General features: G+C 42.9%; 1 protein-coding gene across 2 annotated transcripts; it reads right to left on the bottom strand.

Annotated features, from left to right (window-relative positions):
* Positions 1 to 313: 313 nt before the first annotated feature.
* Positions 314 to 15,557, bottom strand: ccz1 (CCZ1 homolog, vacuolar protein trafficking and biogenesis associated). 2 transcript variants are annotated; one of them, XM_036956024.1, is made up of 17 exons: positions 15,402 to 15,557; positions 13,892 to 13,963; positions 13,714 to 13,810; positions 13,431 to 13,528; positions 13,226 to 13,319; positions 12,323 to 12,403; positions 12,144 to 12,191; positions 11,930 to 12,013; positions 8,990 to 9,165; positions 8,273 to 8,354; positions 6,994 to 7,055; positions 5,392 to 5,503; positions 4,854 to 4,887; positions 4,486 to 4,603; positions 2,266 to 2,424; positions 2,011 to 2,138; positions 314 to 1,906 (listed from the first exon to the last, which is right to left on the bottom strand). In XM_036956024.1, exons 2-17 carry the CDS (start codon positions 13,903 to 13,905, stop codon positions 1,851 to 1,853), a joined length of 1,443 nt encoding a protein of 480 aa, XP_036811919.1. In that variant the 5' UTR covers positions 13,906 to 13,963; positions 15,402 to 15,557; the 3' UTR covers positions 314 to 1,850. The 2 variants fall into 2 exon arrangements, with proteins under 2 accessions (XP_036811919.1, XP_036811920.1); XM_036956025.1 differs by lacking the exon at positions 13,892 to 13,963 and having other exon boundaries at positions 13,714 to 13,846; positions 15,402 to 15,548.
* Positions 15,558 to 16,704: the final 1,147 nt, after the last annotated feature.

The following is a 16,704-nucleotide window of genomic DNA, read 5'->3' as shown; positions in this document are numbered from 1 at the left end:
TTCCTCAACAATGGTTAAGGTTAAATAGGATTAGAGAAGCTGATCCTAGATCAGTTCCTAGGGGAAACTCCATTCCAGAGCAGTCTAGAAGGAGCCTACAACAAGGGACACTGGGAAATTCTGGGTAACCAGCCACAATGCCTTGTTATAATGTGACAGTCCCTACAGGGGAAATTTAGAAAGTACAAAAGCAGCTGATCAAGGTTTGCTGTTTTCTTGTTCTGGTTAGAGGCTGATCCTAAAGTACATCTCAGTTCGTTCTAGACTTTTTTTAGACTGTTTACAGTAAAAGAAAGAAATAGGGTACATGGAGGAAAATTAGAATTTCTTCATTTATTTAAAGTTGGGGCTGCATTTTACAAACCACATTACTTTCGACATGAATCATAGCATCTCATTTCAAAATTATACTAGACAATGAACAGAACCCATAGAAGGAAAACAGCATGTTTGTGCATGTCTGTTTTTAAATTAATATAGTGATACATGTCATGTTGTGTCCTTAAAAATAACAACAACGAGTAGAGTCAGTAGACCAATGATGTCAATTGTAATACAAACAGCTGACAGGAACTTAAACAATAAGACAATGCACTTTATATACAAAGAAATAGACAAATTAAGTACATGTACAGTAAAATTACTCTGATCATTTGACACTTAATTACAAAAATGAAAATACCATTTTGTATTGGTTAAATAAAAATCGAAAGAAATTACATGTGAAAAGCTTCTTTATTTAATTGTTTACAATACATACGGTAAGAGATCAATGGAGCGCCGATGGCCACGCACCCGTAGAGGATAGCACAAGGACACTGTCAATGGCGTCCATTCAGAAAAGCTGATACAAAAAAAGTTGATATTTGTCAAATCAATCACAATTGACAGCAGTCGCTAGTGAAAGTCTACACACCCTTTGCAGTCTTCACATTTTGCCTTAATTAAATCTAAAAGGGGATTAAATTATTTTTTCATATCGATCTACGCAACCTAACTACACATTTTCAAAGTGAAAGAAAAATGATAGTCATTTGGAAAATGTTCTAAGAAATACAAAATGCGGATGTATTGAATGCTTATGTCTTCACACCCCAGAGTTAATACTTAGTGGAAGCACCTTTGGCAGCCATTACAGCTGTGAATAAGACTCTACCAACCTTGCACAACTCTTAGGGCAATGTATATCTATTGTTTCTGTCAAAATTGCTCAAGCTCAGTACATTTGTTTAGGAATCATTGATGGACCGCAATATTCAAACCTTGTCTCAGATTTTTAAAGCAGATTAAGTCAGGAAGGAGACTGGACCATTCAGGAACACTCAACACCTTAGAACGCCATTCTGTTGTGTCTTTGGCATTAAAATGTGTGCAACTGTCCCGCAGAAAAATACAACTCTATCTCAGGATTAGGTCTTCCTCTAACTTCTCATTAATTTGGAACATGTTCTATAACTTTCCTTCACCTAGATCATGTGGAGTAGGTTGTGTCGATCTGTAGGAAACCCCAAAATTCTAATTTTTTTTAAATTTAATTTAATGTTAAGGCAGAAAAATATGAAGACTGTGCAAGTGTTGTGTAACTTTCACTAGGCACTGTATGTGTTCTAACAGGCCTACAGTGTGGTTACTAAATAGATTCTGGACCTATCCCCCATGGGGGGACGGGTGTGTGGCGTTTCCATGGTTTTGGTCGAACTCTTACCTAATCTATGCAATTATTGCATTACACTGATGCTGTCATAACACCCTGCAATGCTGACAGTTTTAGTGTGGTGAAACAGTCCATTGCCCTCTCACCGTCTCTCTTTCTCTCCCTCTTCTTCGTGCAGTTCTTTCCTTTATTTCTTTCAGTCCAAGAAGAAAATGTTGTTGAACTGTGTCGCACAGAGCCTCTTCACTTCCTCTGTTGGTTGAAAAAAAACAGGGTTGGGATCAGTAAGTATAACCAAGAAAACATGTGAGATGAGCTCAAAGAAACATTAATTAATCCATCCCTGTTGGACCTACCATTAACTTCAATCAAATTGGCATTCTTCTGGTTCAAGATAACGTAGAGTTCTCTCTGGTCCGACTTCTTGCCGACCACCCAGTAGTCTGTCATAGCCTTCACAATGATCTCTTCATCTTCATCAACCCTAAGGCAACATACAAAAATAACATGAACATACGGACACTGTAATATACTTTACATACAGAGTTGCCAAAACTAGGCCTCCGAGTGCTAACCCTAACAGGGTTTTTGTGGTATTTCATTGGGCATACCTGGCGAAGTCACAGTTGATGTCTCCCAGAATCTTCATGAGGTCTGGGTGGACCGAGGTCAGAGAGACGCTGGCTGTCTTCCTCATGTGGATGGTGCTCTTCTCTGCCAGGTTCATGTGGTTGAAGTAGATGAACTTGAACTGGGGCTCCTTGTCCGGCCTGCAACAACACAGAGGGAGAGGATCTCGATTAGAGGTCGACCGATTAATAAGGGCCGATTTCAAGTTTTCATAACAATCAGTAATCTGCATTTTTGGACGCCGATTATGGCCGATTACATTGCACTCCACGAGGAGACTGCATGGCAGGCTGACCACACAAGTGCAGCAAGGAGCAAAAAGTGGCTAGCTAGCTAAACTTATCTTGTAAATTTTGTAAATAAAAAAATAGAACAATCACTAGTTAATTACACATGGTTGATGATATTACTAGGTTAACTAGCTTGTCCTGCGTTGCAAATAGTCAATGCGGTACCTGTTAATTTATCATCGAATCACAGCCTACTTTGCCAAAAAGGGTGATGATTTTAAAAGCGCATTTGCGAAAAAAGCACAAGCCTTGCACCAATGTACCTAACCATAAACATCAATGCCTTTCTTAAAATCAATACACAAGTATATTTTTTTTACCTGCATATTTAGTTAAAAGAAATTCATGTTAGCAGGCAATTTTAACTAGAAAAATTGTCACTTCTCTTGCGTTCTGTGCAAGCAGAGTCAGGGTATATGCAGCAGTTTGGGCCACCTGGCTCGTTGCGAACTGTGTGAAGACCATTTTTTCCCAACAAAGACCGTAATTAATTTGCCTGATTTTTACATAATTATGACATAACATTGAAGGTTGTGCAATGTAACAGCAATATTTAGACTTAGGGATGCCATCCGTTAGATAAAATACGTAACGGTCCCGTATTTCACTGAAATAATAAACATTTTGTTTTCGTAATGATAGTTTCAGAATTTGACTATATTAATTACCTAAGGCTCATATTTGTGTATTATATTATAATTAAGTCTGATTTTATAGAGCAGTCTGAGCGGTGGTAGTTAGCAGCAGGCTCGTAAGCATTCATTCAAACAGCACTTTCCTGCGTTTGCCAGCAACTCTTCGCAATGCTTGAAGCACAGCGCTGTTTATGACTTCAAGCCTATCTACTCCCAGGATTAGGCTGGCAATACTAAAGTGCCTATTAGAACAATCCAATAGTCAAAGGTATATGAAATACAAATGGTATAGAGAGAAATAGTCCTGTAATTCCTATAATAACTACAACCTAAAACTTCTTACCTTGGAATATTGAAGACTCATGTTAAAAGGAACCACCAGCTTTCACATGTTCTCATGTTCTGAGCAAGGAACTAAAACGTTAGCTTTTTTACATGGCACATATTGCACTTACTTTTCTCCAACACTTTGATTTTGCATTATTTAAACCAAATTGAACATGTTTCATTATTTGAGACTAAATTGATTTTATTTATGTATTATATTAAATTAAGTGTTCATTGTTCATTCAGTATTATTGTAATTGTCGACTTCTAAAAATAATAATAAATTTAAAAAAATCGGCCGTTTTTCGTCCTCCAATAACCGGTATCGGTTGACCTCTAATGAAGATCATTACAAGGATGAGAGGAGAGTCTAATGCCAATTTCACACTACTGAGCCGAGATGAGCAGAGCCAAGTAGGACTGTACTGCGCAAGCCTGCTTACTCATTACAAATAGTTGCTGGAACCATACTGGTAAGGCCCATATGAAAATAAAATATCAGAGCCAGCACAATGTTAGGACGTTGCCATGAGAAGCACTGCAGATATTGAGATGAGCGCGATGCAAGACCTTTCTCTCACACAGTATGTGCGCAGGGTCACGGGTGCGTGTCACGCTGCTACACTCGGTAGCTCTGGGACAAAAACAGGGGAAAAGGTTAGCTTCGTGCTTCAACGCTCTTAGTTGTTGCGTAAAAATCGGCCCAATATTTCTGTGTACTTTGTGCATCACTGAGTCTACCTTTAAGCAGTACTACACCTCAGGACCATCATCAGTTTATCCAGGTCATTGAGTTCATTGGTCCAATCGTCAAGAGGATGTCGTGGCATAAACGCGTACCTTTTTTAAAAACGCATGATATATTTTGGACCGTGATTTCTATCATGGCGTGTTGGAACAACACAGGCCCAGGAACTGGAGGCTAGAGGATTAAAGCAACAGTACTGACCCTGATATCCTGCGGTTGACATTGTATTGTTCACATATGTCGGAGGCCAGCAGGGTGAGCTGAGGTCCCACCAGACCATCCAGCTGCTCACAGAACTCCCTCGTCAGCTCCACAGATGCTGGGGGAGAGAGAATATGACCACACGGTAGTTAGAATTAGTAGAATGGACTTTGGAATTTCTAAGAATTTATAAAAGTTTTTTTCTTTCACAGTCCACATAATATGGCAATGCCTTAGAATTTTCCATTGCATTATTCACAGAACATTTGGAACGGCAGACTCAGAGAATGCTGAGAAATGATGTAATAAGCATCAGCCCAGCTGTTTGGGGGGAGGGGACTGACCAAATGTTATGAGAGGATACTCACCACTGATCATAAAACAAACCGCTGCACTCATCGCCTGAAATAAAGAGCAGACGATGTGCAGTTTGAATATAATGGGTCTAGACAAAATAATACTATCATTTACAACTTATTACCAAATACATTGAGTTTATAAATCATTTAAAAGAAGCCATTTGAGATACCAACGAACAAAGCCAATTCCCCCAACATCAGAGGTCATATCCCAGGTTAAACCTTCTCTTTGTTCTTCAGTAATGAAATAATAACAGATTACCACATTTTCTGCCAAACAAATAATGGGTTGGGAGTACTGCCTGTCTCTCTCTTAAAAACACAAAAGAATAAAGCATCTACTGAGTTCGCACAAAACCCAGCAGGGCTCCAGACCACAGTTCCCTGCTCCTCAGTTCTGTCCCAAATGACGCCCTATTCCCTATGTAGTGCACTACTCTGGACCAGAACACTGCACTACATTTGACTAGATCCCTATGGGCCCTGGTCAAAAGTAGTGCACTATATAGGGAATAGAGTACCATTTAGAATGATGCCCTCTCCTCACCTTATAAACAATCAGATGCAGCTCCTCATAACTGTCCTCTGTGTTGACAAATATTCTAGGGAACCGGAATTTGGCCTCTGGGTCTTTGAGGTTAGCAGGTCCTGTCAAAAACCTGAGGGTGGAAAGAGGACAGGATATGACGGCGTATGCATCACAGCTCATCACGATTATTTTGATTGACAAGGGTGTTTCACAATTACAAAACAAATTTAGTTTGATGCAAATCAAAAACTGTTTTACCTCACACAAAAAAAGTGAATCCCCTAGTCTATCTAGCAATTTGTAAATGTATATGTGGACGTACAGTTTGCATACTGTGCGTATCCCTTCCATAATTTGCACTGTCAGTTCCCCCCACCCACCCCACTCGGGAGTCACACTGGCCTGGCAGTGGCACTCTCAGGAGTCACACTGGCCTGGCAGTGGCACACTCTCAGGGATCACTCTTCCTCCAACAACGGCTCTATTTCAATGCATTCATATTAAGTGCTTGTATTCTGTCTTCTCTGTGCTTGTATTCAGATCTAAATAAAAGGTCTGTGTGTTTGACTACTTTCTGCTAAGCAACTTGCCCTAAGAGGATAACCTCTTAATTCTACCCATTCTTTGAGATCATTTATTCACCTTCCCTTCTATTAAGTGATCGCTGCTCTGACCAGACAGGATAGATGAAAACCATGTAGTGGAACCCCTTCTTTCCTCTTTACAGCTGTGTTGAATCAAATCAAACTTTATTTGTCACATGCGCCAAATACAACAGGTGTAGTAGACCTTACCGTGAAATGCTTACAAATCAGTGCTTGGAAGGGATGCAGGAAGGATTGTGTTTTAGAGTATTCATACAGAGACTACAGAGCATCTCTGCTAATAATCTCATCCTCCTCTCCTGTGCTCTCCTCCTCCTCTCTCTCCTACTCTGTCCACCTCAGGCACAGAGGCCTCTAGGGTGGACTAGGCTACACAGAGACTCTGTTAACTAGCTTGGCTCTCCTTCCTCCTCTCTGTTAAGTGTAATTTCCCTTCCTTTGTGTCTGTGTGTGGGACGGTAGAGATAGAAATCTCATTATTGTCAGTGGGGTAAGACCACATCACGTTGGAACACTGATCAGTAATCCTCCATGTTGTTATAACAATCAGACTGGATATTGCACATGCCGGACCACCAACACTAATTACAACCTAATGTTAGCATAATAATGCTTTCCTATCATACCAGAACTATCAAACATAACACCTCCTATTGTGATATCACTGTTGATTTTTATTGCTTTCACTTGATAATCTAAAACAACATATATTCCTCCATCGCTTTGTTGAAATAACAATATATGCAATAAAAACCATCATGGATGAACACGATAAAGTCGTAATTCCATCCATCCCCTCAGGTTAAATGTATCAGTCTGCTATAGTCAGATTAGCAGCAGATGTGGCATGGCTAGAAGGCTCCAGCCTGACATGATGATCTGGTATCCCTGTCCTTCTGCCCCGAGATCGCAGCGGACCAGAGCCCCAGGGAGGGCGCCTGGTCCAGCCTAGCCAGGAGACCTGGAGGGAGGGGAGGGGGAGGCAGCGGACAAGAGAGGGCGTTTAAGAACTTACCTCCCATAGTGAAGCAGATTCCCTGCCACCTCTGGCCTTAAGGGAGAGTCCCTACCAGCCAGCTGGAGAGAGAAAGGGAGGAAGAGGAAGAGAGACAGGGAGGGAGAGAGTTAGAAGAGAGATGTTGGAGAGAGAGAAGCTGCTTTAGTATAACTTAAGTCATTATCAACATTGTCTGAGCCTGTGGGGTATCAATGTGTGGTCAACTTTAAATGTGCTTGTTACACAACAATACATTCTTCGTGTGGCATGATGCCATTGTGGAGCAGGTGTTGGAAGAGTTCTGGCAACGGGGAAGGTTTAGGCAGAGGATCAGAGTTTTAATAGAACAGAGGCAAGGAAGTGGCAGTTGCTTGCGCTCTAGCTCCTCTGTGATCCCTCTCCCTCCTCTCTCCGTGATCCCTCCTCTCTCCCTAGCTCTCTGATCCCTCCTCTCTCCCTCCCTCGCTCGCTCTCTGATCCCTCCTCTCTGATCCCTGATCTCTCCCTCTCTCCCTGATCTCTCCGCTCTCCCTCGCTCCCTGATCTCTCCGCTCTCCCTCGCTCCCTGATACCTCCGCTCTCCCTCGCTCCCTGATACCTCCGCTCTCCCTCGCTCCCTGATACCTCCGCTCTCCCTCGCTCCCTGATACCTCCGCTCTCCCTCGCTCCCTGATACCTCCGCTCTCCCTCGCTCCCTGATACCTCCGCTCTCCCTCGCTCCCTGATACCTCCGCTCTCCCTCGCTCCCTGATACCTCCGCTCTCCCTCGCTCCCTGATACCTCCGCTCTCCCTCGCTCCCTGATACCTCCGCTCTCCCTCGCTCCCTGATACCTCCGCTCTCCCTCGCTCCCTGATACCTCCGCTCTCCCTCGCTCCCTGATACCTCCGCTCTCCCTCGCTCCCTGATACCTCCGCTCTCCCTCGCTCCCTGATACCTCCGCTCTCCCTCGCTCCCTGATACCTCCGCTCTCCCTCGCTCCCTGATACCTCCGCTCTCCCTCGCTCCCTGATACCTCCGCTCTCCCTCGCTCCCTGATACCTCCGCTCTCCCTCGCTCCCTGATACCTCCGCTCTCCCTCGCTCCCTGATACCTCCGCTCTCCCTCGCTCCCTGATACCTCCGCTCTCCCTCGCTCCCTGATACCTCCGCTCTCCCTCGCTCCCTGATACCTCCGCTCTCCCTCGCTCCCTGATCTCTCTCCCTCGCTCCCTGATCTCTCTCCCTGATCCCTCCTCTCTCATCCCTCCTCTCTCCCTGATCCCTCCTCTCTCCCACCTCCTTCTCACCCTCTCTCACCTCTGGTTCAGAGTGTCTGGGGAACAGTGACGTCGTCAGGTACTTGTACAGGATCCGCATATCATCCTGCTCCAGACCACTCCTGCATGGGGACAACAAAAAAAGGGGACACACCTTTGTTAGCATCAAACTCACCATGGGCCCAATGCTATCATAACTGCTCAAATAATTTGATTAGCTATCAATCAAATCATTAGGATCAATCAATTATCACGTAATCCCCAGATTACATACTGTAACGGGTCAGACTAACAGTTAAGTGAGAGAGACATGTCGGGGTATTAATTACTGTAATCAGATTGTGTGTATTTAAGGCATCTTCTGTCTCCCAGCCATGCCCAAGACAACCCCATACCTAGCCCAGCCTAACGAGATAAGGAGCATTGCCACTGCTGCCAGGCTCCCCCACACCTTGCAGTGGTAAAGGGCCGCAAGGAGGCGCCAAGGGCCTGCAGGAAGCCCAATAACCTCCCCCCTCCTCTCCTCCTGGCATCCCAAAAAACAGCCTACTAGGCCTGGCCAGTTGAATGGTGAAGCAGCCTGTGCCTCAAGATCACGGAAGATTGCAATTCAGAGCTTATGTTTTTCAACGATTTATGTTAGTATTTGCAAATTGTAGGCTAAATTTGGTTTCTACATGTGGGCAGGTGTTTTAAACCAGAGTACAGCAGACAACCCCCACACATCCCACATACGGTCTGCTTCCCCCAGCTGTACCATATCAGCTGGTCGTTGTAGAGGAAGGCTGTGTATTTGATCAGGCTGAGGCTCTCCTCCACTCTGTTTACGAATGACTGGATCTTCAGGTAGGTCATCTTGTCCAGGGGGAAAAAGGCAATCCCACCGAACACGTCCAGCAGGTCACAGGACTGCAGGTGCAGCGTCTGCAGGTACTGGAGGAGACCAGGGATAGAGGACAGTTACACATGCAGCCATGTCTCCGTTTGGTTAATAGACATCAGGGATACGTGAGGAAGGTGAGGTGTTAGCTTAGAAAGCAAAGTTATACGCACATCCCATTGTGATCAGGAGCCCAATGCTGAGAAACCTCATTAAGAAACACAAAAGGGCTGCACACTGTATGCCTGGACAACACAATGCTCCTATTTCCAGCTTCAATGGCAGCCATATTTCTGTCCAAGGTGGATCTCAGTTAGGTCAAAGCTGGAGATATTAGTTTACCTGCGTAGTGCTTACATTGCTGTTCCCAAAGACACGAGAGGACACTAGAATTGCTAGAACATTTCAACCTGGGATACGATAGACACAATAGGCCTTCTCTGTGTCTGAGTTACATACTGGAAAGGAGAAGCCCTTGATAGGATTAGGGAGAGCTGGGGGTTTCCTCTGTCTAGGTATGAATAATGAACAGGTCATTGCGGCCAATGGGCTGGGCCTGTAGTATGGAGGATGCTGTGACCAGCTCTCCTTGAGAAAGGCGCTATTTCTGAGTAGTGATAATTAGTGGGGGAAGTCATATTTGAAGGTCACTTATGACTGACATCTGACCCTGCATTTAGTCACTAGAAACTCAAGAGTCTACCACTCTAGACGGCTAGAAGAACCAGTAGCATTCCTGTCTGTCAAGCAGGCGGCCAGGCCTGGAGACCACCACCACACCTTTAGTAACGTGGATAGCATACAACACCAGATGTGAACGTTTTCACTGTAAAAACAAAAGGACATCTAAGAGGTAGGAACTACTAAGAAGTAAGAGTCGATGTGTGTAATATATATTTACAAAGATTTGCAAATGAATTTCACAAGTAGTCAATAATCTGGCATTGAAATAGCAGTGCCCTGCCCCTAGGAAAACTTTGCTGAGAAAAGACTGAAAATATGCATAGAGGATTTCTGTTGAACTGTCCAATCAAGCTACATTACTCAAAGTATATAAAGCACAATAGTAAAACAGATGTTCTGCATCCAATAAGACATGAAAAATCACCTCATCACCTAGTACCACCCATCATCATGTACAGTGCCTTGCGAAAGTATTTGGCCCCCTTGAACTTTGCGACCTTTTGCCACATTTCAGGCTTCAAACAAAGATATAAAACTGTATTTTTTTGTGAAGAATCAACAACAAGTGGGACACAATCATGAAGTGGAACGACATTTATTGGATATTTCAAACTTTTTTAACAAATCAAAAACTGAAAAATTGGGCGTGCAAAATTATTCAGCCCCCTTAAGTTAATACTTTGTAGCGCCACCTTTTGCTGCGATTACAGCTGTAAGTCGCTTGGGGTATGTCTCTATCAGTTTTGCACATCGAGAGACTGACATTTTTTCCCATTCCTCCTTGCAAAACAGCTCGAGCTCAGTGAGGTTGGATGGAGAGCATTTGTGAACAGCAGTTTTCAGTTCTTTCCACAGATTCTCGATTGGATTCAGGTCTGGACTTTGACTTGGCCATTCTAACACCTGGATATGTTTAGTTTTGAACCATTCCATTGTAGATTTTGCTTTATGTTTTGGATCATTGTCTTGTTGGAAGACAAATCTCCGTCCCAGTCTCAGGTCTTTTGCAGACTCCATCAGGTTTCCTTCCAGAATGGTCCTGTATTTGGCTCCATCCATCTTCCCATCAATTTTAACCATCTTCCCTGTCCCTGCTGAAGAAAAGCAGGCTCAAACCATGATGCTGCCACCACCATGTTTGACAGTGGGGATGGTGTGTTCAGCTGTGTTGCTTTTACGCCAAACATAACGTTTTGCATTGTTGCCAAAAAGTTCAATTTTGGTTTCATCTGACCAGAGCACCTTCTTCCACATGTTTGGTGTGTCTCCCAGGTGGCTTGTGGCAAACTTTAAACAACACTTTTTATGGATATTTTTAAGAAATGGCTTTCTTCTTGCCACTCTTCCATAAAGGCCAGATTTGTGCAATATACGACTGATTGTTGTCCTATGGACAGAGTCTCCCACCTCAGCTGTAGATCTCTGCAGTTCATCCAGAGTGATCATGGGCCTCTTGGCTGCATCTCTGATCAGTCTTCTCCTTATATGAGCTGAAAGTTTAGAGGGACGGCCAGGTCTTGGTAGATTTGCAGTGGTCTGATACTCCTTCCATTTCAATATTATCGCTTGCACAGTGCTCCTTGGGATGTTTAAAGCTTGGGAAATCTTTTTGTATCCAAATCCGGCTTTAAACTTCTTCACAACAGTATCTCGGACCTGCCTGGTGTGTTCCTGGTTCTTCATGATGCTCTCTGCGCTTTTAACGGACCTCTGAGACTATCACAGTGCAGGTGCATTTATACGGAGACTTGATTACACACAGGTGGATTGTATTTATCATCATTAGTCATTTAGGTCAACATTGGATCATTCAGAGATCCTCACTGAACTTCTGGAGAGAGTTTGCTGCACTGAAAGTAAAGGGGCTGAATAATTTTGCACGCCCAATTTTTCAGTTTTTGATTTGTTAAAAAAGTTTGAAATATCCAATAAATGTTGTTCCCTTTCATGATTGTGTCCCACTTGTTGTTGATTCTTCACAAAAAAATACAGTTTTATATCTTTATGTTTGAAGCCTGAAATGTGGCAAAAGGTCGCAAAGTTCAAGGGGGCCGAATACTTTCGCAAGGCACTGTATATAGTTGCAGAGACTTGAAGTATATACTATGTAGCCTAGTGTGTGTTCTGTTTTACCCTGTAAAAGAACTTGTCAAGCTTCTGCATGAGCAGCTCCACCCCGCCTGCTTCCATTGCTCTGCCAAATGTGCCGTTGAAGAGCTGGAGAACAGAGCAACGAAAAGATCCATCAGCAAACCACATCCTTTCTAAATGTCAGTCTCTCACACAGTCTTTACTAGAGAATGTGAGCTGGTTGAGGTTTACTCCCGAGTCCCAACCGGATGCTCACCTTGTACATACTGTAGCATTCCCGTAATACTGCACCATAAACTGTGTCCTACACAAATAAGAGAATAAACAACTGAGAAAGTTGTAAATGTTCTGCACAAAAGAGTTGAATTCCCTCATAAATGGACCAGACAAACACGAAATATACACAAATAAAAGATGCAACAAATTAAGTCGTACAAGTATTTCCTCTTCCTGATATTCTATTGTGGGAGGTCTCCCATCTTTATTAGGTTTTTCTACCATCGGGTTCCGCACCACCTGGAGAAGCAAACAAGGACAGGTTGAGGAGAGGTATTATCTATTCAAAAGTATCCTAGGAGACCTAATGACTTGCCAAAAATATGAGTGTGCTGAGAGCGCAACCGCTCTATACAGCACATTCAGAAAGTATTCACACCCCTTCTTCCACGTGTTGTTGTGTTACAGCCTGTATTTATTCAATTGAGATTGTGTCACTGAGCTACACACAGTACCTCATTATATTAAAGTGGAATTATGTTCTAAGAAATGTAAAAAAAAATGTATTACAAATTAAATGTCTTGTCAATAAGTATTCAACACCTTTGTTATGGCAATCCCAAATAAGTACAGGAGTAAAAATGTGCTTAAAAAGTCACATAATAAGTTGTATGGACAGACTCGGTGTGCAATAATAGTGGTTAACATGTTTTTTTATGACTATTCTCTGTACCCCACACATACAGATAATTGTAAGGTCCCTCAGTTGAGCAGTGAATTTCAAACAGAGATTCAACCAAAGACTAAGGAGGTTTTCCAATGCTTCGCAAAGAAGGGCACCTATGGTAGATGGGGTAAAAAATTAAAATAAAGCAGACATTGAATATCCCACTGAGCATGGTGAAGCTATTAATTACACTTTGGACGGTGTATCAATACACACGGTCACGACAAAGATACAGGTGTCCTTCCTAACTCAGTTGCTGGAGAGGAAGGAAACCACTCAGAGATTTGGTGAGAATTTTTTTTTTTACAACAAAACGTGAAATAAGTCAAGGGGTATGAATCATTTCTGAAGGCACTGTATATACTAAGTGTAAATTAGATGGAAAACCAATATACCATAACGATCCAGAAACTGTCCTCTGCTTCAAAGAAGAACTGCCTGTTCTTCTGTGTGTGTAGGGATTTAGCAGGCTTTGTTGGACAGAAGGTTCTGGAATATAGCAAAGATGGTGGTTGGGATAGGGGATATGAATCCAATACACATAACAGATGTGAGATGTTTTACTGTAAGATAATTGATTAGTTAGTAGTTCCCGTGTACCTGGTAAACTGTACAATGGCCTCACAAAGACCGACATTACGGATCTTCTCATTCTTCTCGACCTCACTGGGATGGTAGAATAAAATCTTCTTCTCCTCCTACAATGCACACAAGAAGGCAGATTCCACGAGGCACCGTATTTGAATGGAGACCACAAAGTTACCAGATAATCACATTGGATCATTTACAGCAGTAAACATTGAGCTGATGAACAGTGTGTTTGAAGTTCATAGTAGGAACATGTGAAACACACAGGAAATAAAAACAACCAAATGGAGCTCACCTCTCCCTCTCGTGACCCAAATGAAGGATTATAGACGAAAAAGCTGAGAAGAGATGGGGTGTACTGTTTCTCTTGCATTCCCGAAGCCATTCTCGGACTGCAACAGAGGAAGATGCTGATCAACTATCTGTGACTGAACAGACGGAAAGATGTATCACAATGAGACCTGGGTTTTTACCTGATCATCAGCATTAGTGTGGTTTGTGTCTGGACGTCCTCTGTTCCAGAGTGAATTTAGCATGCTTTGTGGCTGCAGACAAAAAGAATATCAGCTCAGCTTTAAAAACGCTACAAATACATTTGAGAGTTTCAAGTTCCTTGGTGTCCACAACACCAACAAACTATCGTGGTCTAAACACACCAAGACAGTCATGAAGCGGACACGACAACGCCTTTTCCCCCTCAGAAGAATGAAAAAATTTGGCATGGGTCCCCAGATCCTCGAAGTTCAACAGTTGCACCACCGAGAGCATTCTGACCTGGCAACTGCTCGGCATCTGACCGTAAACGGCTACAGAGGGTAGTGCATACGGCCCAGTACATCACTGGGGCCAGGCTTCCTGCCATCCAGGACCTATATACTAGGCGGTGTCAGAGGAAAGCCCGACAAAATTGTAAAAGACTCCAGTAGACTGTTCTCTCTGCTACCACACAGCAAGTGGTACCAGAGTGCCAAATCTAGGATCAAAAAGCTTGTGAACAGCATCTACCCCCAAGCCATAAGACTGCCAAACAATTAATCAAATGGCCACCCCCTCTATTTGTTTTTACACGGCTGCTACTTGCTGTTTATTAAATATGCATAGTCACTTCACTCCGACCTACATGTACAAATGATCTCTACTAACCTGTACCCCCCGCACATTGACTCAGTACCGGTACCCCCTGCTCATAGACTCATTACTGTTATTTTATTGTGTTACTTATTGTACATTTTTCCTTTAGTTTATTTGGTAAATATTTTCTTAACTCTACTTGAACTGCACTGTTGGTTAAGGGCTTGTAAGTAAGCATTTCACTGTAAGGTCTATACTTGTGTTCGGCGCACATAAAATTTGATTTGATCATTTCAGATTAAGAGAATCAGTGAGTCATGGAATTTGGTCTGTTAACTTTAGGCAGTAAATTGCATCAAAAGCTCTATCTCAAATCAGGCTGAAAGATAAGCATGCATTTTCTGATTTGAACAGAGCATTATTACCTTCCACTGACACCAGCTATAATAGTTAGCTGTATAAATGTATCCTAACTTCCACACCTCAGGCGCATGGCTAATTGATCCCCTTTATGTGGCTCGCTAGGTGGCATTGCTACAACCTATTATTTTTAATAAGGCCCAGTGCAAGTTAGCATGCTAGCTACCTACGTTAACCAACTCGCTCAAACAAGTCCACAACACAGCTAGCTAACAAGCTAGCACATCGGCCTTAGTAGCCAGTTGGGGACAACGGGGATTTTTTTGCCATCTGAAAAGACAAATGTGATACAAAACAAACGAACTAGCTAAATGTATACTGTTAATTTGTTAGCGAGAAGCAAGCTAGCAATTAGCCGACGTTAGGTGGTTAATTTGTATGGTTGCACTGCAGCAGTGTCAACAATCCGCTAACGTTGTGTTCGCATCGATCTGGGAAAACTATTTCTTTATCACAAATTAATTCGACAATAAACACAACGACGCGACTTACCTTTTACTGTATAAAGTCAGCACATGCAGATAATCTCGTTTGTTGTTAACATTAGTAAACAGATACAGTAGAAAAGCCGCGATCAATGACAAAATCCGCGCACACTTCCTGCTTTGACAGCATCTCATGTGTTACAGTAAAAACTGATCGGTGGGATTTATTGTACTTAAACTATGGTTCCACAATAAAACTTACTGTGATGTCCGTGCCTTTCCAGATTGTGCATAAATCAGGCCTATATACCAATACAACGTTGAAGGAAAACATTGATTGTTCTTGATGATCATGGATTGGTCTTTGTTTAATGATAATGTAGCCTGAGCAGCCACTGGTGGGCTTTATGGATCTCCACTATCATCTGAGCTTGATGTGCACAGCTGGTAATACATTTGCATCCCCCGGTTCTTAAAACATAAAGGCTTCATTTACCAACACCATGCTAGAGTGACTAATGCCTAGGAATTCTAAGTCCTGATGTTGCACCCCTTGTTCAGCGAGGGGTATACAACAGAATGCTGCAACTGAAAATAATTACTTGTTTCAAGAAACATAAACAGAACCTGGAACGAAAGTGATCCATACTGTAATGGAACAGAACCGTTATTTTAAAAGCATGGAAACTGGTTAAAAATGTTATTTTTCATTCCAGGCATTTTTTTCTCGTCCCACAACAAAGCGCCTATACAAAGCCCTCACTCTGTCACTCAGAAAGGTATTTCAGTCCTTGCCTGCAAGATGAAAATCCTTGCTCTCTCCCCACCCACAAAATTTCAGTTGTGTCTTGCACCATTGGCTACACTTTTCTGTCCATCACGCATGTAAACCACTAGCTTGCCTGTTCGATCTGCACTAATTGGTGAAGTCATTGAGCTAAATGTAAAAAAACAAAATAAATAAACATTTCACCGGTTGAAAAAGGAGCAATATAAAATGTTACTTTCTTTTATTAATTTTTTTATTTTACCCCCTTTTTCTCCCCAATTTCGTGGTATCCAATTGTTAGTAATTACTATCTTGTCTCATCGCTACAACTCCCGTACGGGCTCGGGAGAGACGAAGGTCAAAAGCCATGCGTCCACCGAAACACAAACCAACCAAGCCGCACTGCTTCTTAACACAGCGCTCATCCAACCCGGAAGCCAGCCGCACCAATGTGTCGGAGGAAACACTGTGCACCTGGCGACCTTGGTTAGCGTGCACTGCGCCCGGCCCGCCACAGGAGTCGCTGGTGCGCAATGAGACAAGGATATCCCTACCGGCCAAACCCTCCCTAACCCGGACGACACTAGGCCAATTGTGCTAA

The sequence above is a fragment of the Oncorhynchus mykiss genome, chromosome 20, assembly GCF_013265735.2.
Source record: "Oncorhynchus mykiss isolate Arlee chromosome 20, USDA_OmykA_1.1, whole genome shotgun sequence".
Lineage (NCBI taxonomy): Eukaryota > Metazoa > Chordata > Actinopteri > Salmoniformes > Salmonidae > Oncorhynchus > Oncorhynchus mykiss.
This window is presented reverse-complemented; position numbering and strand designations above follow the sequence as displayed.

Coding starts and splice junctions, on each gene's coding strand:
- ccz1 (XM_036956024.1), bottom strand. Junction 13,320..13,430: donor GCCATTGTACAGTTTACCAG/GTACACGGGAAC, acceptor GCTATATTCCAG/AACCTTCTGTCCAACAAAGC. Junction 4,604..4,853: donor GGTTTGTTTTATGATCAGTG/GTGAGTATCCTC, acceptor TCTCTCCCCCAG/CATCTGTGGAGCTGACGAGG.